The 22,578-nt window shown below is 43.7% G+C and overlaps 1 protein-coding gene across 1 annotated transcript; it reads left to right on the top strand.

The window, feature by feature from the left end:
- Nucleotides 1-678: 678 nt before the first annotated feature.
- Nucleotides 679-22,041, top strand: LOC104512159 (solute carrier family 15 member 1-like). The gene is made up of 19 exons (XM_010155032.1): nt 679-780; nt 899-998; nt 3,298-3,335; nt 6,308-6,392; nt 6,487-6,628; nt 9,104-9,223; nt 9,398-9,497; nt 9,729-9,819; nt 11,726-11,809; nt 12,973-13,055; nt 14,371-14,457; nt 15,422-15,511; nt 16,790-16,834; nt 16,943-16,975; nt 17,102-17,190; nt 18,386-18,467; nt 19,934-20,059; nt 21,392-21,541; nt 21,988-22,041. The coding sequence occupies exons 1-19, from the start codon at nt 679-681 to the stop codon at nt 22,039-22,041; spliced, it is 1,701 nt and encodes a 566-aa protein (XP_010153334.1).
- Nucleotides 22,042-22,578: the final 537 nt, after the last annotated feature.

Here is a 22,578-nt window from a genome sequence, read left to right on the forward strand (position 1 = left end):
CGCCGGGAGGTTACCGGGCTGGGAGCTGGAGAGTCGCCTCCCTCCGACACGCGTGTCCGAGCGGAGCCGTGAGCAGCCCGAGGGGTCCCGGGACCCCCGGGGGCTGGACCCCTGGAGCTCGGCTCCAGCCTGCGGACACCCGCCCTGGCCACCGCTCCTCCCGCAACCGCTCCTCCAGCAGCTCCCCCTTTTCCTGGAGCAGCGCTCCCCCCGGCAACGCCACAGCCGAGCGCGTGCGAGCCTCCCGCGAAACCCTGGCGATGTTGCCTTGGCTTCTCTAAGCTCTTCGGGCTGAGCCCCCACCTGCGGAGGTTCCTCTTAAACTTTTAAGGAGTTTGAAATCCTAGCGCAGCTGACAAGCGGCGTTCCTCACCACCAACAATGCTTTTTCCCAAGACAGTTTACCTAGGGCTGAGCTAATCAGTTTTCTTCAAACACAGCTGGAGGAGTCAGATAAGGACAGAGCCTATCGAGCTAGTTCATCCTGAAGAGTCACTTGCGTCTGAACTGAAACACTGAGTAGTAATGGCACAAACGATGCTTTTCAGGGGTCTCGCTGTCCGTCACCCTTCACCGGACCCTTGGCCCTGTAGTGTCGGGGTGCGCCTCCCCGGGGGCGAGTGGCTCGGAGCTGGGGAAACTTGTCTTGCATAAGGGGGGAAGCTGAGGTACCCAAAAATGGGCGTCTCCGCATCTTCAGGGGGCATATCAAGCTGCATGCTGCGGACGGTGACCCTAGCAATGAGCAGGCAGAGCCTGGCAGTCCTGTTGCCTGGAGGGGTACCGGGGTATTGCTGGCCTGGGAGCCAGCTGGGAAAATGCTGATGGATCTGTGGGAGAGAGAGAAACCTGATGCAGCTGCATCTGCTCACGTAGCATCGGGTTTGCTGCTTTGTAGGTTTGCATTGATGGTTTCCGTGTTGGTGCCTTTCTGGAAGAGCCAGGTGTGAAGCAGAGACTCCTGGAGTCCCTTGTCCTGATGGCAGCAGCATCCTTGTGTAGGTGCTGTAAGGCTGCTCCAAGGTGCTGAAGCAACAGGCTTGGCTGTGCCACGAGCCAGGCAGTGGGAGAGCAGGCTCAGTCCGGAGCCGGGAACATCCTAGGTGACAGTAGAGTTTTGTACAGAGGTAGCCTGGCCAGGAACATGGAGTACTTTAACCAGGTGAAGTTGCTGTTGTGACTGTGTGGAGCAAGGCAACGTGTTCCCATCTTGTGGTGTGGATCACGACCTGCAAGAGCTGTAGCATGTCACAGCATCTCTGTGACTGCTGGGAGCTGCTGGGGAAGGGGCCGGAGCTGGAAGCCTGCCCCATGTTGCCTGCAGGTGTGGGAAGGAGCAGAGTGACCCACTGATGAATAACTACTTCGGTTCAGTGCTCAAGCCAAGAGCTGAGTGCCTTCTGTCTGCTTAAAAATAGAATACCTTAAGGGAGTACAAAGTGCGTAACTGCTTAGAGGTTTACTTTGGAAAATGCCAAATTCCTGAAGTGTTTTGTGGTGAAAACAAGCAGTTGTTCGGGTTGCTCTTTGTGGGGAGAGAATGAGAGGTACCAGGGATTCCCCAAAGGAGAGACTGCTCTGATGTGCCGCTAGCAAAACCCAGATTTATCCCTGAAACTGGCACGAAATGCTGGGTGCTCTGGGCTTTTGTAGGCCTAACCCTGAAGGCACCAACACTGGAGCTCCTCAGATGGTTTAGATGTCGAATGTTGGCTATAATGCCATCAGGAATTTCCTGACCGTTGCTGTAAAAGGAGAAGGGAGGGATCCAGTCACAATGGTTGAGAAATGGTTGAGTGTGTCTCTTAAACACTGAGGTCAGTCAATGTTTTCTAGAAAGAAAAATGCCACTGCAGTAGGGTTTCTTGCTGAGGTGATACTCCTACCCTCTGGAAAGGGAAAAAAACCCCAAACCCTCAACCAAATCCAAGTTCCTTGATATTATTTTCCAAGACTCAGCCAACAGACAGGAGTGAGCTGCCTAAACTGACACTCCCTGGATGCGTTATGAAAAAACAGCAGTATGATGCATGTGTGCTGGGAAGCTCAACAAGTGGGAATAATCAAGGGGTTGTTCTGAAGATATTTTCTATCGCTAGCGCCTTGGTGTCCTTCAGTATATCTGCTCACGTGAGTTGTAAGGAATGCTGCCGTTAATTTCAACGACACGGGCATCTGCATGTGCCCTGAAGTTGGTGTGTTAGCGCTTTCAGCGTGTTACTTGGTTTCTAGGAAGCTGTATTCTTGAATTACCTGCACAATACTCCTTCTGTCCCTGTTGTGAGAAGGTAGCTGTGCTCTGCAGTGAAGGAAATAATCAGATTAACTTGTTTTAATAATTTTTGAAAGCGACTTTATTCAGTATCATGCCAAACACTGTAGCATTGCTGTCAGCTGTTTTCATCTGCTGTGAACTATGGACTAAATAATGATCTTGGCAAATGTATTTTTCTTATAGATATCTGTTATGGGCACGCTGCATTTGCAGAGATTTCAAAGTTCAAGTCTTGTACTTGGTCTTATCTTAATGATAATGAAGGCACTCATGTGGTTTCATAGGAAATGCTGACATACCCACTATGTGGGCACAGGGCCTTTATCTGAAACATGTAAGCTCAGCCCTCGAGCCTGTCCCCTGCAAGCCCCGCAGGACACTGCTTGGAGGGCTGCCAGGGTAAGCAAGCCTGCTGTGAGCAGCTGGAAGCTACTTCAGGGCTGCAAGCAGCTGTCTGCTCTTGCCGACCTCAGTGGGACCCCTCCTGTGCTTCCAAGGCTTCCTAGGTTAATCTCCACGCTATGGGAATGCCTGTTAATATGGATCACTCCGTTGGGCCATGTGTTCAGCCCTCCTTAAGTCCGAGCTATGGGAAGCTCATTCCTTTTCAGGACTTGGCATCTAGCCTGGGCAGGGTATCTTCAGTCTATTCCTTACTCATTAGGGTAACATTCCTGAGGGTGAACTAAAACAGGATTCATCTTCTGTGGGTGATAGGGTGGTCTGCCACCACCTCGAATGCTGTGTGGTGAGCAGTCATGGCAGGGTGGGATGCTTTGTCTCATCAGTCCATTTCGTTTTTCCCTGGGGGTGTATGTGAGTCTAGGCATAGTCTGAAAAACAAACAGCAGTTAAGTTTTTTTCCTAATAACCTCCTTGCACCTTTAACAAACTGAAGATTTACTCATCCTGAACAGTACTGTGTTTCACGATTTGTTTTGAGCTGAACTTTTCCTGTGTCTTCCAGTGGTTTTAAAGGAATGTTTCCATTAAGTTGTGGTGTTTGTTTTTTTTCTCCACAGGTGCAAAAAGTGATAGTAAGGGCAAGTCGGTAAGTATTGTTTTCTCTAATAAAAAAACTGCTATACTGACTCTTTGGGTTACGTTGTTTGGGTAACTTTAGCAGTGCACAAAAAACAATAAACATATCTTTTAAATTTACTTTAGAAGTTTAAAATAATGAGTTATTGGCCAACAAACACAAAACAGCCTGGTAGGTCATTAAATCCCAGCTAAGGATTAGTGTACTCAGCACCCTGAGGGAATGTCTGAAGAGCCTTTGCGGGCTGAGCAGACATCAGTTGGGAGGAGAAGGGTCCCTGGAGCTCAGCCCTTGTGTGGGTGAACTGTCAGCATCTGCTGACTCTCCCTTGGGACCCCTCTACCTTTTTGGTGTTGATGTTCTTCCCCTTGAATCTTTGAACTGTTAATGACACCTGTCTCAGCAACCCTATCTCTGCCTTTGCTTTTCTTATCTCGCAAGGTTTTACTCCGCAGACTTTCCCTGTGGGTTTCTCGCCAGCTCAGTGACTTCTTCAGCAGCCAAAGTCAAAGCTGTGCAGCGGCGTGGTGGCAGACCTGTACCTGGCATCCCTGGCAGGGGAATGATAGAGAGCGTTATCAAACCTCACCTTCAGCGGTGGATCCAGTGTTTTCTGGCCCATAGGGATCACAAAAATGTTTTAGTAAATGTGTGTGCAGGCACAGGTGTAATGCACAAGAGGTTTAAGAGGACAGTTAGGCAAACCAAGAACAGTCTAGGTCATATATTATGAAGGTATAACTGCATATTCTAGCCTTGCTTGTATGATCTTCAGAAATAGAAGAAGGGCTGTTAACCTTGTGAGAGAGCCTGTAGCTGTCTCCTGCATGCCTCTCCATGCTCAGCCCCCAGCTGTGACATGCAAACCCCCACCAGCTGGGGGGCAGCCGGTAAAAACCCACCCGTGGCTGCTGTGCTGGCCTGTGAGTGCAGGGCATCTCTGCAGGGCATGCAACCACTAGCGTTTGTTTTAAGCCACCCAGCCTTGATGGAAGCTTGTTACCTCCCCAGTTCAGCATGTAATGCTGTCTAAACCGTGAACTGTTGGGCGATGTGATGGTGTAGCACCAGGGAGGTTTGTGAGAACCCCAAGAAAGGCAAAATGGTTTTAGTGAGACTTTTAGTTTCTGGGGGGGTTGGGTCCTGTTTCTGGTGGGGATGGACTACCCTGCCTCTTCTTTATCTGTAGGCAGGCCAGACACAAGGAAGGTTATCTCCTGCTTCAGGTGGGGAGATCCTTTCCTCTCCAGCTAGGCTTTATTGGCAGAAACCAGCTGTGGAGTGTGGGTTACTGTTCTAGGTCCTGACCCAACAACTGCTGAAATCAAAACCTTTTGGGTATATTTAATGCGTGCTGAGCCAAGCCTTCACAGTGGGGTTCCCCAGCTGCCTCCTCAAGAGCATGAATGTTTGTGTGGCTTAGCGATGGTGCATGGTCAGGGTTGGGTGGCATTCTTCTGTACGAACACCAGTCCACCCAAACCTGTGCCCAAATTGGGGCTGGTCGTCTAGAGCTCCTGCCATCTTTAGCTGAGGGAAGTAGGCACCTTCAAGTGAATTTTGTGTAATTCTGGGGTATGTGTGGATGGTCTTCCTTTGGAGACACCTCTTTCTGCCCGTGGAGAAGGTGAAACTTGTCACTTGTCTTTAGTTATCTACTTAGGCTTCTAATTTCTGTTGCTCTAAAGCTAGATGAGTCCTACCTGGCTCTCGCCTCAGCTGAAGCCAGATGCCTTAAGTGAAGCTGCTTATCAAATCATACTGATATGTGCATGATATCCTTGGTTCAGCTGATAACCGAGATCAGTGCTGTTTGTGCTGCTTGGATGTCCTCGTGCCTGAATCTGACTAAGTCAGCACTATTCTCTCCACTTGCGTTTTCATTTCTCTTGGAGTCTTAACAAAAAGCATGTTGTAGCACACAACTCTAGTGAAGTGTTGAGTTGTTTGTTAAGTCTCTGTTCAGAGCCTTTGCTGGAGGCATGGGGGCTCTGATTTACTGATGTCAAGCAGAATTTTCTTTTTGCTCAACAGAGTTAACTTTTTTCTGTTTTATATCAAATAGGGGTGGGTTTTATTTCTAAACCCTCACAACATGAAAACAAGCAATGCCATTTTTTTTCTTGTCCATGCTTTTTACAGTTTCCAGAATTAAACCCATAAAAAAAGATAAAAAGGGAGGCTTGGTTCAACTTGCTTTCCTGGTAATATTAATAGAAATTATATCATATATTCATCCACTGAGAAAAGTAGGTGATCAGAAGCTAAACTTCCAGTTCTACCAATCATGCCAGACTTGTACCCAATGTGTGCTTTTTTTCCCCCCCCCTCCTTTGCAATGGCAAGAGCCATGTCACAAGCTGTGTGATGGTGACCGTGGAGATGCCTGTCACAGCAGGTGAAGGCTCAGTAAATCCGGCTGTTAATGCCAGGACATCTTAGGTTAGGAGTGAAGTCAGTTCTATCAGCAAGTTTGAAGGAAAAAAGGATTCTTCATCAAGCAGAATATTTGTAAGGAATTGGGAGCTTTCCTGAGTAATTTGAATGTTTCTGTCCCAACTGGAGGTACTTAAAAATAGCCCCAGGCTTCCACTTTTGGTGTGCTGTGGGGGTTTGGCATGGTGGGAGTTGAGTTGGGTTTTTGCATATATTTGGACAGCAGTCAAAATTGGTCTGTCTGATGCCAAAGATTTTGAATGTGCATAGTCCAACACCTGAATGTCAAATGTAGCCTGGCTAGGGATCCCTTATGAAGGGCAGTTGAGAAGTCTGTAGAACTCTGAGGACTGAGTGGGGTAAGTGAGAATTGACTCCTGGTTCATGTAAACCAGTGTCATTCCACAGAATCTCGTGCAGCCTCTATCACTGAGCACCTACCCACTCCTGCTGGGTCTGTACCGAGCTTGCTCGAGCTGTAGGTTGTAGTGAGTTGTGTTAGTCTGTGTTGCACAGCTCCGTCCAGGCTCACATGGTCTGTCTTTTGCTTCCAGCCAAGCTGCTTTGGCTACCCCTTGAGCATCTTCTTCATCATCATCAATGAGTTCTGCGAGCGGTTCTCCTACTATGGCATGCGAGGTATGTCCCACGTCCCGTGTCTCCCCATGCTGACCATTACTTCCCCAGCCCTGACTCTGGTTTGTAACCCATTGATTTGTTGTTCTTCCTACAGCGGTGCTCGTCTTGTATTTCAAGTACTTCCTGCAATGGGATGACAACTTGGCTACAGCCATCTACCACACATTCGTTGCTCTGTGCTACTTGACACCCATCCTCGGCGCGCTCATTGCGGATTCTTGGTTGGGAAAGTTTAAGTGAGTGCTTCCTCAGAAAACCAAAAATACGAAAACTCAGCCGAGTTCAGTGGTACTGAAACCATCTCCTGGACCAGCACTTGAGAATAGCTTCAGAGCTGGTATTGGCTGCTCCAGGGTTGTCTGTGACTTTCTTCCCCCCACCTCCCCAAAGCTCAGACCTGGAACTACAGTGCAAGTTAACCGATGTTACGGTTCTGCCAATCAGTTAAGGGTAGTAGTTGGCTTTGCAGGCATAGTGCATGTTTTTGTCTCGTTTGGACAAAATGTAAGCTAAATTAAGCCAAGGACTTCACCAAGCTGTGAAAATAAATAGATGCTGGAGATTGTAATTACATTGGATTGAGTCTTTACCCATTGCAAGCAGTCAGTGGAATTGTCAAATCTGTGTTACCTGAGGCATAGGATATATTCTAAAATACTTTGACTTTGGTACTGACTTGACAGCTCAGTGGGAGGTTTTACTGAGTTGCAACTCTTTAAATAATGAATTCTGGGGTTTTTGCCTGTGTGCTAGCTGTTCAGAAAAGGACTGCTGAATGAAGTGCTTTGAAATGTAACCAAATTATTTCTAACAGCCTGATCCCTCTTACCTTTACTGAGGTCGTAATTCTAATAGTGTTTACTTTGCCAGGAAAAGCACAATAAAGATTTTATGGAGGGATATGAATTAGGAATGTTAGCTGACTTGTCAAAGATCTCTGAGTTTAGAGATGAAGCTGGTTGTGCAATTGGTTGGCTGAAGGCTGCACCATCTTCCACTGTGGTGACAGCCTCTGGGAGCCCAGAGCAGCAACCACTGCCAAGTGTCCTCTGCAGAGTCAGCCCAAGCAGTTTAAGTTCATTGCAAGTAGCTTGATACATACAGGCTGCAGCTTGAATGAGTGTGTACTCACACTCAGTTTTAATCTGTTCTGGTTTTTACTTGTTTCATCAAGATGAAGCTTTTCAAGATGGATGCAAGATATCAAAGGGCTGTCAGGCACTGCAACAGGCTGCCCAGGGAAGTGGTAGAGTCACCATCCCGGGAAGTATGTGAGATGAGTTGATATAGTGTGTAGGGACATGGTTTAAGGTAGACTTGGTTGTGTCAGGTTGATGGTTGGACTCAGTGATCTTAAAGGTATTTTCCAACCAAAACAATTCTATGATCCCTTCTGCTCTGGTACTTGTGTATCACAACTGCAAGACCCCAGCCAACAGACCCTTAACAGGAGCTTGGTAGGAAGGCTTAGGTCTTAAAACTGGAATTTTAAGTTTGATAGGAACAAAATATGCTTTTGGGTATAATAACTTGCTGGGTTTGATGTATAAATGCCCTAAAATACAGCAGGGTGCCATGAGAGAGGCTGAAACAATTTATTTAAAAAAAAATAGAATCCAAAATCTATCTTGACAAGAGGAAGAGGAGGTCACCCAAGCCCTGTTAGGCACCCTTATAGGAGAGACTCAAACATGACACAGCCATGTATTCTGTGCAATGTCTGCCATGGAGCATGCTGGGATCTGCTCACGTATTGTTAGGTGTGAAATCCTTGTGGAAAATGATACAGAAATCACAGTTACATGTCTAATTGGGTACCATCTATACAGTGCCCATTATGTAAGTGTTGTCTTCACAGCATGCTCATGAGCCTCACAAGTTAAACCCAGAAGTTTCTCCTGGTCACTTAAACCTAAACTTCAGTTGGAGGCTTTCAAGTCATTAAGCAACTAAAGTAACTATATGGAAGTGCTTTTAAAAAAGTCCTAATTTATCTACTAAATAGCAGGTTCACTGTTGCTCCACTTGGTATAGATTGGGCTGGTGCTTCTGCAGTAGTACGTTCTGAGGAAACCTCATGGCGGAGGAAAGTCAGGCTGAAAGCCTGTGGTCTGTACTTCTCAGTGGTGGTCTCAGCCCCGAGTTTAAAGATGTTGGTACACTTGCAGCTGAGAGACTGGAGTTGAGATAGAGCAGTTATTCACAACAGTGACTCTGAGGGAGTTTACATGTTTAAGGTAGATTTTATATTTTAGCTGCAAGGAGTAATTAAAAATAAAAGTACATAGAGAATGTTTAAACAATAATAAAGTCAGTGTAAGTGGCATACTTCAGGGTTGTAGAGTAATCCATTTGAACTTCACTATATATGAAATATGGTAATGGCACTTATTAATATGGCAACCAATGAAGATATTTAAACATCTCCTGTGACCTGGTGATACCTGCAGAAGCCATTTGTGTCATCTTGCCTTGTTTGTTTAATCAAGGCTACCTAAAATAATAATTAGAAACTCAAACAGAATAACAATAATGTGACAGAGGTACGTGGGCAGACTTCTACAGTAGCTTGTGATAAGCTGAGTCTGTAACATCTTATCTGTTAACTGCATTTCTATATTAAGCATCTTTTGAAATGAGCCAAAGTCTACATGATCTGTGTGTAACTACGCTAATATACATAACTTTTTTATCTCCTCTCTTTGTCACAGGACCATTGTCTCCCTGTCCATTGTCTATACAATTGGGCAGGCAGTCATGTCTGTGAGCTCTGTGAATGATCTGACGGATCACAACCATGATGGCTCTCCTGATAATTTATCGGTGCATATGTGAGTTGCCTTGTAAATGGGTTTTTTCCAGGTTGATGAAGGGTGGGACATCTTGTGCCTTAAACTTATGCTACTTGAATTTCAACTGTCTTGCAATCAATCTTTTATGTACACTGTGAGAAAGCTGAATGATTTATTTTTTCCCCCCTTTTTCTCTTTTCTGCTTTGTCCCAGTGCTCTGTCCATGATTGGCTTGATCCTCATTGCACTTGGTACTGGTGGGATCAAACCTTGTGTGTCAGCATTCGGTGGAGATCAGTTTGAAGATGATCAGGTAACAGCCTTTCACATTTTCAATCATACAGATACTCTAATATTTGGTTATTTTAATATTCTAATAATACACATGTTTAGATATGCACATTAGTGTAGCATTTCCTGAGCAGCTGAAGGAGCCAGATAACTATTTGTCTTGAACTGCGTGAAAAGCTGCTGATTGAATAATTTAAGCTGATTAACGTGGTTCTGATTGAACCTTTCTAAATATCTTTTTCTTTTACTGTAGGAAAAACAAAGAACTAGATTCTTCTCTATCTTCTATTTGTCCATTAATGCTGGAAGTCTCCTATCTACTATAATCACCCCAATTCTCAGAGGTAAGGCCACATATCTGTTTATAACATAGTTAAATATCAGGAAAGGATGAGTATTGGGTTGTACTCCAGTTGGGTTTAAATTAATGGGGGTTTTTTTGTCACCTTTTGGAGTTATCTGGTGAACTGACCTCGTTTTCACGTATGTCATCCCACTTCTCACAGGTAAGGAAGTGTCAGAAAGAGTTTTGAGATCTGAATTGCCTCTTAGAATCAGGAGTACTAGATCTGAGGAGGCATGCTGCAGCCATCAACTTGTATGCCTAAAGCATGTTTTCATACCATGGAGGTACAAACGTGGCACCTCTTTCAAAGCTTTTAAAACCATCACAGGAAAGCTGGGGTTTTTTGGTGGGGGTTTTTTTTTCTGGGAAGGGAAGAAGGGACAGCCCTCTGCTCTGGAAGTGGAGAAAATTCTAAAGCATATCCATGCCAAGCACAGAAGCATCTATGCACATGGAAACACATTTATCCATGTGGCAAAGTAAATCACGTCCTTCAAATCTTTAAAGGAGTAAGTTATTTTCTCTTTTGCTTATAACAAATAGCATGATCCTAAACAGAGAGCAAACAATTCACTGATCCATATGCGTATGGATTTTTGTGGTAAGCTGACACAGATGGTGCTGTATGGGTATGCTTGGCAGGTGTTTGAGGCAGGCTGTTTGTCTCAAAAGAAAGAAAACAGCATGTGAGTTCTGGAATAACCCTAAAGCACTGGGTTGAAGTCCTGGCCTTTGGATTTCTTGACTGGAACAGACTGTGCAGAAGCATTCTGGATGTTTGCTTAAGGCAAATTCTAGCTGTTTCCCAAATGGAAGGAGATGGGCATTAGGCACAACACGCAGTTTACTTCAGTGCTGATACAAGCAGGAAACTATCTTGGAAAGACAGACAAATTCAGCTGAGGAAAGTGATACCAGTATGTCCTGTAATGGCTGCTACAACTAAATCAAGATGTTTAATGAGCTGCAAGTTAATATATTGTTTTCCCCAAATAACTCCCTAATTCTCCTGTTAGAAGTATGGTGAAAAGAAAATTATTACCTTTAGTCTTTTACTTTTCCTCGTTAGTGCCTATGTCGACATTCTGAGCATCACTTCAGGATGTGTGCCTGAAGTCTATAAAATCAAATCATTGACTACTGTGGGGAGGTGTGTGGGGTGGTGGCGTATGAGAAATTTTTCGAAAAGCTACCCTTATGTGACCTAAATCTTCGTTCATGAACCTGTCCCAGAACTTCTGTAATCTAGTTCTTCTCACCAAGAACATGCATTTGACTACTCTAGTAGGATTATTCATTCACTCCTCAGTGTAAAACCAATTGTGTATCTCCTTTGAGGAGAGGCTGAGAGGGCTGTGACTCTTCAGCTGCAGAAGAGAAGGCTCAGGGGATCTCATCAATGTACATAAATACCTGCAGGAAGGGTGCAGAGAGGATGGAGCCAGGCTCTGCTCAGTGGTGACGAGAGGCCATGGGCACAAACTGAAATACAAGAGGGTCCCTCTGAACATCAGGAAACACTTTTTCACACTGAGGGTGACTGAGCACTGGCACAGGTTGTCCAGAGGTTGTGGAGACTCCATCGTTGGAGATACTCAAAAGCCATCTGGACACAGTTCTGGGCAACCAGTTCTGGGTGGCACAGCTTGAGAAGGAGGTTGGACCAGATGACCCCAAGAGGTCCCTTCCAACCTCAGCTGTTCTGTGACTTTTTTTGTGGTACATAATTCTCTCTTACAGTAATAGAAGGTAAGTTGGATTCTGATCCTCTACTCTGTCAGTATCAGTAGAGATTTTTTTTTTTTCTTCCTTGAGTTCACAATGAGTGCAAAGAACAGAAGCTCTCTGTAAAAATACTGGCAGTGCTCGCTGGGACTCTTATCTAATGTTACTCTGTACTTCAGCTCAGGAGTGTGGCATTCACAGCAAACAGCGGTGCTACCCACTAGCTTTTGGAGTTCCTGCTGCCCTCATGGCTATCTCCTTGGGTAAGTGGGATTGTTTCCATCTTGCTGCTTCAGTCATAGGCATGGCTAGATGATGATCTCATTCTGAGAAAGTGGTAGAAATCTACAGGTGTCAACCTCTAACAATACCTGATTGTTTCTGTAAATTTTGATTTAAACTTTTTATTGGGGGTGGGGTGGTGGGATTAGCCTGAAGCACTCTCATTTACACAAGAGACTGATTTACCAGAAAAGACTGAGGAGGCTGGGGAGAGGCACAAAAATATACCATTAAATTCTGTACATTATGCAATTTACTGTTTATATTTCTTGAACTTCAAGGGTGAATACAAAAGATCTTTTGAATGTAATGTGAGAACTCTGAGGAAAATGGGGTTTTCTGGAAACCATTTTGGTGCAGGATAGAGTGAATGGTGTACGGCAACTGTCCCTGTGAAGGAGAAATGCCATGCTGCTAGGTCAGCATTTCTTGAACACCTGCATTACCGGTCACTCCCTAAACCTTTCTGCTGCAGCACAAAGGCCAAGGAACTTGCGCTGGAGAGGGGGGAACAGGGAGGGGCGCTTTTCCTAACACCACAGTGTACTACCATATCCCTTCTGATCCTGGTCCTTCATGGTCCTGACCAGGAGCCCACCCAATGTGGGCTTCCAGCTACTGGTGACCCATCTTGCCTGTGCACCCAGCCTGGGGTGGATGGCGGCTGTGGGGGTTTTCCCATGTCCTGCCCCACACATGGGAGGGTGAGGCCAGGGAATGTGCCTGAGCATGGGAGCTGGGGACACCTTGAGTCCTCTGTGACAGAGCCTCATGTGCACCTGCGTGATGCGCGTTGCAGTGCCCTGGACTCCTGCGAAGGAGCCTGTAAAGCTTAGTCTGGCACAGCAAGGCCAGAACCAAGATCTGAATCCTCGTTTTGACCATACCTCACTTAAGCTAACATCTTGCTGAGGGCTTTCCATGAGAGTTTCCAGATTTAGTCCTTTGTCTTAAATAGAAGCAATCTCTGTATTTATTTGATTTTTAACTGTATGATAACATGCCAGTAGGCATGTTTATTGCTCCTTAGGAGGCTTAATCCCACCCTGTTGTATCTCTTTGAGTGTTATAGTTTCCATACTAAACTATTTGCTGCTATTTTCAGTTAATCATGAGTTGCTTTTGGTATCTTTTTGTGTTGTAGTTGTGTTCATAATTGGAAGTGGAATGTACAAGAAAGTTCAACCTCAAGGCAACATCATGATTCAAGTTTTCAAATGCATTGGAGTAAGTAATATTCGTGTTCCCAAAAACCCTAGCCACAATTTTAAAAAACTGTTCAATAAAGTTACTTTGATCAGAAATCTGTCAAAATATGAGGATGACAACAAGATTTTTAACTTTTTTCCTTACAGAAGGCTTCTTACTGACACCTCCAGATTTAGACTGCCTTTTTATTTCTCTGTATCTTGGTTTATATCTTTCTTTATACAGAAAGGAAACCAAGTAAGATGTCAGTGATGTGTAAAAGCTTATCCCAACTTCTGGGAATCATTCCTTTCTGCTTTGTGCACTTTTATGCAGCCCTGTAGTAAGAGACAAACATACCTTGACCTGAGTCAAGAGCAGAGCTACTAGTATCTCTTATCAGCAAAAATTTATTGCTCATTAAAAGAACATTGTAAAAGAACAAAGAGGTGTATTGATCCCTACTGTATTAGGGAGATTGGGGTGTTACATGCCAGCACAAGGAAGGGAGCCAAACCTGCATGAATAGCACTGCATGTCCAAAACTTTGCAGTACTTCAACTTTGGGATCAGGGGATTTTTTTTTTTTAAACTTAGAGGCTTTTTCATTCCCCATGCAGATCTTCCAGCTTGTTTATAGCAATGTCAAAACACTAGAACCATTTAGGTTGGAAAATACTTTAAGATTATTGGGTCCGACTATCAACCTGGCACTGCCAAATCTGCTGCTAAACCATGTCCCTAAACACTTCATCAACTTGTTTCTTAAATACCTCCAGGGATGGTGGCTCCACCACCTGGAGGAGGTGGAGGGGCAGCCTGTTCCAGTGCTTGGCAGTCACCTCTATAGGTGATTTTGGTCATCACATAGGGCGCTGCCCCTGATGCCCAGCTCAGCCTTGCGTATTATTCCGTGCAGAAAGTCTTAGGAGTTTTTTGGGGACTGTATTTGTGTATATTCAGTGTCAAGGTATAAGGAATATCTACAGTATCTACATCATCTCATGGTGAAATGTACTCACAGCCATTCAGCTCTGAAAATCTGTGCGTATGACATGCTTCTATTTGTTGTATGTGTCAGTCTGAAGTAGGCTGGTTTTCAAGTCCTTAACAGCAACCCACGCTGAGAGAGACCACTCTGAGACGTTTGGTTCACCTAAGCCTGGGTGCACACTCCACTGGATATGCAGTGTGAGGCCTTAAATGCAATATTCCTTTAGATACCTAAAGCAGGTAACAGAAATAAGACACCTTTAGCACCCTCTAAAGCAGGAGTGTCATCTGTAATGACGAAACAGCTTCTAGCATTACAAATATTTGTAATGCCATTAAATAAAATTCTGTTTCTCCTCAGTTTGCCATCAAAAACCGGTTCCGGCATCGCAGCAAGGAGTTCCCCAAGAGAGAACACTGGCTAGACTGGGCGAGTGAGAAGTATGACGTGAGTACTGCATAAGCACACCTGTGCCACAACATCCCCTGACCCTTGGATTCTCTTCTGTCTGCTCTGATCCACTACCTCGAGTGCTGGGCAAATAGTTTTGGGCCTCTCAATCATTTAGAAGCTAATGGTCTGACCAGACCTCGGTGCTCCCCTGGAACGGCAGGTTGTCACCCCAACAACTCCTGTAGGTGAAACCAGAGCTCTGTGAGTGGATGCTCCTTGTGATCATGGGCTGCCCCTGGAATTTTGAAGAAAAGACTATTTCCCTTCTTGAACAAATACAAGCACCTATTAGTTTGAGTTAGTAAAATAGCAAGCGTTATCCTTGTCAACTCTTGTTTCTTTCAGTATAGTGGCTTAAATTATGCTGGTTTAATGACTGCAGAAGGGAAAAATAGGCATGGTGTTGACTGTTGTGGCTAATGTGTAGGGCCATAACACTTGTCTCTGGATCAAACTGTAGAATTATGCTTAGGAATTCCAGCTTAAGTGGATAAATACTGCACCTCCCTAGCCTCAGTACAAGCTCCTTACTATGACTGTGTCCCACAGTCCCAAACTATGTCCCTTGCCTCCTATCCACCCTACCCCATTGTCAAAGGCAGCACAAACCTTAGCCCATCCCCTTTATTTTCTTTTTGCCTGCCTGCATTTTTCATGTGTGAAATGCATTCCTCAGTCACCCATCGCTCAATGCCTCCTTCCTAGAAAAACAATGCAGCATTTAGGGTTGAATCTCATGCCAAGAGGCACAAAGCTCTTTGATAAGAGTGTCACCTTTAATCCACAGCCTTTCCCACACCTGCAGAAATCAGCACAAATACCCACAATGTACAAAGTTTAGGATGTGGGTAAACATCACGTGATGTGTCTTTACCTGTTGCTGTGCTGCAAATAGCCATCCGCAACTGTCTTTTTTTTTTTTGACTAATTCCTCTTGTCTAATTCTCACTTGCTGCAGAAACGACTGATTGCTCAGACTAAGATGGTACTGAAGGTGCTTTTCCTTTACATCCCTCTTCCCATGTTCTGGGCACTTTTTGACCAGCAGGTAAAGTAGGAATTACTTGGCTTTGCATTCATAGCTGTACTGTGTCACTCTACGTACTCTGAGGTCACCAGCCACGGAAGTTGCCTACGGGAGGGTGAAAAAACAGTTCTTTGCAAATTCTTTAACCTGGTTCTAATGTGAGTTACTGAGTCATGTTAGTACGGAATGTTCTGCAGCCAGGGGAACTCAGTTTATCTGGATGTGTCTGGAACTGATTCAGAGACTGAGGCCTCTCCACATCTTGCATCATCCAGGACTTGAAGGATGAAACTGTAGTTTCAAGCTTTCTAAGTTCTAGCTTTTCTGTCACTCAGTTGTGAGATGCGATGTGAAGTTCTAGTGTAAATGCTCTGGAGAGTTGCGGTTGAAATGAGTTTGTTGCCAGTTGGCCTAATCACTCCAAATACTTACAAATACGTCACACCTTCAAGCAGAAGCATAAGGCTATGGTTCTCCTTCACGGGGTGGACCAAGTGCTCAGAACTCACGAAAGCAGGCTTTCATCGTTAAGTGTTGGAGTATGAATTTAGGGAGGGTGTCTGAGAGAATCAAGGGCTGGAAGCTTTATCTAAGGCAGAGTGTAGGAAGTTTAGTCCAGATTGCCTGGATTGTGCTGCTTTAGTGCCAGTGAGCTGCAACTGTCTGACTGGTTCCAAATGAGCAACACTGCTGTGAAATTCAGCACTAAATGCTCATTACATGAATAATAGCTATCACATTTCACAGTGGTGTGTCACGGGTGGTTAAAGGCTCTTGCCACAGATGCAGCGATGCACCCTGGGCTCAGGCTGGGAGTCAGCCCTGCTTGACCTGGCTATAGGCAGGTTTTTTGGGCAGAGGGCTCAAGGCAGATCCAGCCCTGGCTTGGAGGCTCCCTGCTGGGCTGTGTGAAGGAAGGACGAATGGATGTGCCAGTGGTGTGGGGTGCTTGGACTCGAAGGCAACACAAAGGGGCTCTGGTGTCCTCCGTGCATAGCACACAGCAGTGCTCTAAGCACAGTGTCTGTGCTATCTCTACAGCTAATCTCTGAATCTAAATATTTAAAGTTTTGTGAAATAGAGTGGGAAATAAAAGTGAAATGGGCCATGGGGATCACTGTTCAAATGTTGACGTTGCAGAGTAAGAATACTCCTGTGGCAAGCTAGCTTTATTTTTTATTACATTGCACGTCTTTCCCAACAATTACATATGAAAACATTTCACATATGAAAACATTTCAAGAGGAACTTTGGAAGACTGATTTAATGTGCCATTTAACTTTCTTTTCTTCTGTTAAGGGGTCAAGATGGACACTGCAAGCCACAACAATGGATGGGAATTTTGTAGGTTACTTATTCTTGCCTTTTTTTTTCTTAATTAACGCTCACTTTTTAGATCAGTTTTTATTTGATGGCATGGTGTTAAAACCTCTTTTATCTTTTCTTCACCAGGGAGCTATTCAGATTCAGCCAGACCAAATGCAGGTACAGTAATCTTCTGTCTGCCAATTCTAAGTACTTCCCAAATATATATTGATATTTACCCTTCATTTTTTAAAAAGACTTTGAAAAATACTTAGTTTTTTTCCTTCTTGTGTTCATCTTCAACAGACTGTCAATCCAATCCTGATTATTGTAATGGTCCCAGTTGTAGATGCTGTGATTTATCCTTTAATCAAGAAATGCAAGATCAATTTTACGTAAGTTGATGTACCTGACTTCCAAAGAGGCTCAATTTAGCAGTGTCTTTAAACTGCTCTTCCAGCCCTAAAGGAACAAGAGCAAGCACTCAGCTAAGGACCAAATACTAGTGTATTTAAAATGGGGTTAACATTTTAAACAAATTAAAATTAAAGATATATGTGTGTGTGTATATATATGACTCTGAAAGTACTATACAAGCACTACAGACTAGAGGAAGAGAATCTAATAGTAAAGTAACATTATATTCCAGTTAAGGGCAGAATCTTTTGACTGCAGGAGAGATTATGTTTAGTGTTTTCCATCTTCCTGGTGTCTACCCCATCTCCCTCACGAAGTATAAGTAGTAGAAATAAAACATCCATCCTTAGCATGTGTCACATTTTGGGCTCAAAACTACCTGAAGATGCTTCCTCTTCAGTCCCAGTGAGGAGTCTGGCTCACTGCATGCTTCTAGGTGTAGTTTCAGAGGGCATTGCACACTATTTCTTGTGTTGATAATGAAGTGGTGAGCACTTGCAAGTTGGAGGGGCAGAAGAGAATATTGTCCTTAAGTCAATCCTTACAGAGTTAAGGTGCAATGCTGGTTTTTTTCATCTAGTTATGAAAAATGATCGAGGGGGTGGAGAGCAGGTGGAGTGTGCTGTGCTGGAAAGAGTCATTGATTTGTGGACACTACATGTGACAAATGATACCATAAATAAAATATCTATCTACCTTAAATTTGCCTTATGGAATACCTGAATGTCAGTAGCTATCTCCCAATTCAACATATTTCCTTGACTTTCTGTTCAACGTTATTTTGATTTAAACATGGCAATATAGACACAAGTAGTTATCCTTTAAAAGGCATAACTTCTTTTTGTTAATTTAAAGCTAACAACCATAGTAGATTGGGTGTTTTTTGTCCTGCAAATCAGACTTTTCCAGAAACCTAATAATTATGTTCAATGTTTGAACCCACTAGATGCAGAGTAACAGGTTACTAAGGTGCTGTGGGCAAGATATATTTCCTGATGGTGTAACTGTGAGGAATCAAGCTTAGCAGAACACTCTCTGTAACATCAGGCCTTTTGGATGGTGTTAATGTGCTAGTTGTGGCTGTTTGATTTTCCCACTGTGGAAAGAAAACTAACAGCTGAAGCATCATTAATATTTGTCTTAACTCACATATGTGTTTTGTCGCTGTACTAGGCCCCTGAGGAAGATCACTGTCGGTATGTTCCTCGCATCTTTGGCTTTTATTGCTGCTGCCCTTGTGCAAGTGCAAATAGACGTAAGTTCAGCCACATGCAGGTTATCTACTGTTAATATTTACTTCTTGATGCAGAACAAAATGCGCTTGAAGGGAAAATAAGCCAAGACTCCCAAGTTCAGAACCAAGCATATGAGCACAGAAGTAGAGGGAGGGAACATATTCAGTGTATATTGCAATGATGTGATTAGCATAAGAAATTTAACTAGTTTTGAACACCGTCCTGCAAAACATCTGCCATTAATATAAAGCACACATTAAAAGCAATCCCAGGTCTTTAAGCTGAGACAAAAAAAAAAGAAAACCAGAGGCTTGTTTGGCTTACCAGAAGGCTGCTTTGTACTTCTCTTATTTGGACAGGAGATAAAGTGTGACTGTCTGGGAAGCAGCATCACAGCATGAGCAAAGATGATAACTGTTCAAGGCAGGAACATCACACCTAACTTTCCTTTCCCCAAAGGGAGGTGTCATGCCTGAACTAGATGTACATTTCCCCTGTAGCCTGGGAGTTGCCAGCACCTCTGGGAGGTAATCCATTGCATCCTAAGATCTGCATTGCCATCCAGAGGTGCCTGCCTGTCTTTGCGCACTATCAAGGTGAGATTCTCAGCTCTCAAATAGCTTTAGAACTGAGAAAGTCTGTCCTTGATGCCTGAGTCCAGCAGCAAAACAAGCTCTGTGTTCAACCCTGCCTCTGGAAGTTGAAAGTGAAGGGTCTCTCCTTCAGCTGGTACAGACCCATCCAGGCTGTCTCCCTGAATGCCCTGCTCAGAAGGCCAGAACTGTGCACACACACACCCCTAATGGCATTGGGCAGAAGCTTCCTCAAAGCTGGTAACTTCCCAGACCATTGTACGAGAATCTCCTACAGAATGGTAAAGGTGGACCTATTTTTGTTGTGTGATGTACCTAAAAAGATTGAAGCTGACAAAAGTATGGGAAGAGAGGTAAGGTTGAGGCAGAATGGCAAAAAGGTATAATTCGTGCGCCTCTGCAAGAGCAGAAGCTGTTTACTGTTGGGTCCAGTGGAAAGTGGAGTTTCCAGAAGTTCTATTTCTCTGGGCTATCCCACCAGGCAGCACCCACACGTCAGTCCACCCAGTTCAGCAGCACCAGCGCTTGGGGAAAATGAGTCAAACGTAGTACAAAGGAACTTGGGAACCCAGACTGCCATAGGATGTGGGAAAACATTCCCTGAACTGTAGAGTGACCTTAGAAGTGAAGGTATGCTGCAGGATGTAATCGAAGGGGAACCGCATCTGGCCCTGGTAGAATTGTAGTGGATGAGAGGCTTCTTGCCTCAGGGGAAGGTGGGCAGCTTGTGAGACTAGTAAAAGTCCATGATCAAAGCTACACCCCTCTGACAATCACAGATCATGGGGCAAAGGCTAATTTTTATTGTGAGGTAGTTAAGATCACAGTAATTATAGTACTTTTCCCATGTGACCTAGGATAGGGCACTGATTTTACTCTTTTCTGTCCTACAGAAAACTCTTCCAGTTTTTCCTGCAGCTGGGCAATCCCAAATCAAAGTAACAAATCTAGGTACCAATGGTGCGACTGTTTGGTTTGAACCTCAACATCAGAGCGTGAATGTAACGTCTAGAGAGTCGGTAAGTAAGGGGAGATGAGGAATAGCAGGTTCAAATAAATCTAATGGAGTAAGTCAAAATGATTCTTAACTAATGGTTCAAAACCAATTCTTTTATAGTCTTTTTTCTCTGTTCATGTTAAAGATTTTTCCTGTTGTGTTGTGGGATGAATTGTTACTGAAAACACAGCGAGTGAATAAATGGTAACTCTTTCAATATTCCAAGTAGTATTAGTTTGTGTTGGTGAGAGGTTTTTTTTGTTTTTCAAGAAACTTTAAGAAAACTAACAGTGATTTTTGAACTAATTGAAAAGAGGTGCCATTTCCTAACCACAAGAACACCCCCTTCTTCACTAAAAGTCCATTCACCTCTAGTAAATTACTGCTCTTACTGTGAGTGATCACTTAATTGAACAGGGAGCTTTTTCTGTGGCTACATCACACATATTAAGCTTCAAATTTTGCTGTCAAAGAACCTTTTTGGGTTCTATTACAGCACAACCTTGATAGCTGTATTGACAGAAAAAATGTAGTGGAGCTGGTTGACATTTTCAATAATGGATGTTAGGAAGTGTGTTCTCTGGCCTTCAGTCCTCTTTCCATATAAGAGTAGAAACCCTATTCCATCCTCCTCCAACTTCTGCCTTACATGAAAACCGAGCTGTGAGGAGAAGACAAGGGCACTAAAACTGTATGCTCATACGGAATTGATAGAACCATGACACCTGAAAATGAAGGGTGCAAAATGCTCCACTCTCTACTATAGAGACATCTTGCCTAAAACATCTGGATGATAAAATGCTTTTTATAATTGTATAAAACAAAAGGGTTATTAGTATTACATTAATATATTGGAATATTTAAAACATTAATAAACATATTTCATCAGCATAAAATATTTAAAACCTGTCCTGGTAATAGTCAACCCTATTATGCTGAAATCATAAAGATGCAGTTTGCGTTTACATCTCTTAGAAGGTGGTGTGTTTTGGAAAATGCTGCATCTTATGGTAGTGCTGTCTCTGTAGCTAAATAGAATTTTACTTGGCAGTGGTAAGCCTGATCTATCTGGAGCAAGAAATACACAGGAAAATACAAATCTATTCCATAATGCTTGTGGGAAACTCATGTGACTTCGAAGTTTGTGTCATGAAAGAAATAATGATCAAATGAAAGAAGTACTTGATGTAGAAAACCTAACAAAAATGGTAGCTGGGAGATGCTCACCATCTCTGGCACTTCAGAAGTAACAACCCTATGAGCTACTGACCCCCTGAGTCCATAACAATCCCTCAAAGGTGTAGACAAATAGGAAGTTGCGTGAAAACTCATAGCAATTAATTTGTTTTTGTAGACAAACTACTTGACATTTGAGACTTCTAAGTTGAAATCATTAAATGTAATCTTTGGAGATAAAACTGCAACTCAAGTGATCAACTTGCCAGGGGGGAGCCGTCACACTCTTGAAGTTAAAAATACTGCGACACACGTTGTTGCTCAATTGGTAAGTTTGCTTAATTCCCAAGATTGATGTTAATGTCTTAGTGGATATCCACGCAGAGTGCATGAAGCTGAGAGGACAAGCTCTGGATAGCTTTTCCTTTGTCTTGCTTTCTGTCTCTCCCCCTCCCTGCTACACCAGTGGGACTGATGACATATTGAGAGCAGGGCAGGAGGTTTTGGGTTTTTTTTAAAAAAAAAAAAAGGGGGGAGGGGGGCAAAAGATGATCAACTTTTATTATTTAAATTGGCAATTACCCTTTCACCAAGACTCCAGTGTGTGGGCATACAACACTTTCTAGTAGACGTGTATCCTAGTAGGACCCTAAATAGAAAGGTCTGGAGCGTTATTCTGAGGTGTCTGTTAATTCTCACTGCTGTGTAATAGTGTACACTTTAAGCTGTTCACTGATGCCAATGAAGTATCTTGATAATGGTCTCTTCCACCAGCTGTTTGACAATGTCACATCGAAGCCAGAAGAAGGAAATAATCTCATCAGGTAGAGTTTGTTTTGCTCCTAAATTTTGGCAGTAGTGTGACTTCAGTCTGCCTCATGAGTGGACACTTGCTTAACATAGCTTTCTGTATGGTGGGAAATCTCTGCTGGACACCTCACATGTTTAGGGGTTCTAGGAACTTCTGGGATGTGATTAATCTAAGTTATCCTGATAACTGCTTTGGGTGTAATTTAGCTAAAATTGGAAGTGCTGTCTGGACTTCTTTGGTAGACATCAGCACGGATTGCATGTCTATACCTCCTTTTTAATCTTGGGTAAGAAGTATCCTAGCACCTCTCTGGTTTTCTTCTGCGTCTTCTCATTTGCAGTAGTATTTGTAACTGGCTGTAATTAAGACTTGCTTATGACGTTCTCCGAAGCAGGCCATGGACTCGTGGGATCTAGCTTGCTTTTTGCATTAGCCACACTTTAAGAATTTTAGAGTTCTTTCAAAATGTTAACAAACAAAAAATGAAAGGGGAAGCCTTGATGCTAGTTGTGCTGCCAGTATGTAATTAAAAGTAAAACCTGTGTTCTTTGATT

This window comes from Eurypyga helias, unplaced genomic scaffold (assembly GCF_000690775.1).
Source record: "Eurypyga helias isolate BGI_N326 unplaced genomic scaffold, ASM69077v1 scaffold36397, whole genome shotgun sequence".
Lineage (NCBI taxonomy): Eukaryota > Metazoa > Chordata > Aves > Eurypygiformes > Eurypygidae > Eurypyga > Eurypyga helias.

Bases quoted from the DNA above. Each gene is read 5' to 3' on its own strand.
- LOC104512159 (XM_010155032.1), top strand. From the start codon at position 679: ATGGGCGTCTCCGCATCTTCAGGGGGCATATCAAGCTGCATGCTGCGG. The intron at 16,835-16,942 runs GTAGGTTACTTA...TTTCTTCACCAG, and splicing joins CAACAATGGATGGGAATTTT to GGAGCTATTCAGATTCAGCC. The intron at 20,060-21,391 runs GTAAGTAAGGGG...TTGTTTTTGTAG, and splicing joins ATGTAACGTCTAGAGAGTCG to ACAAACTACTTGACATTTGA.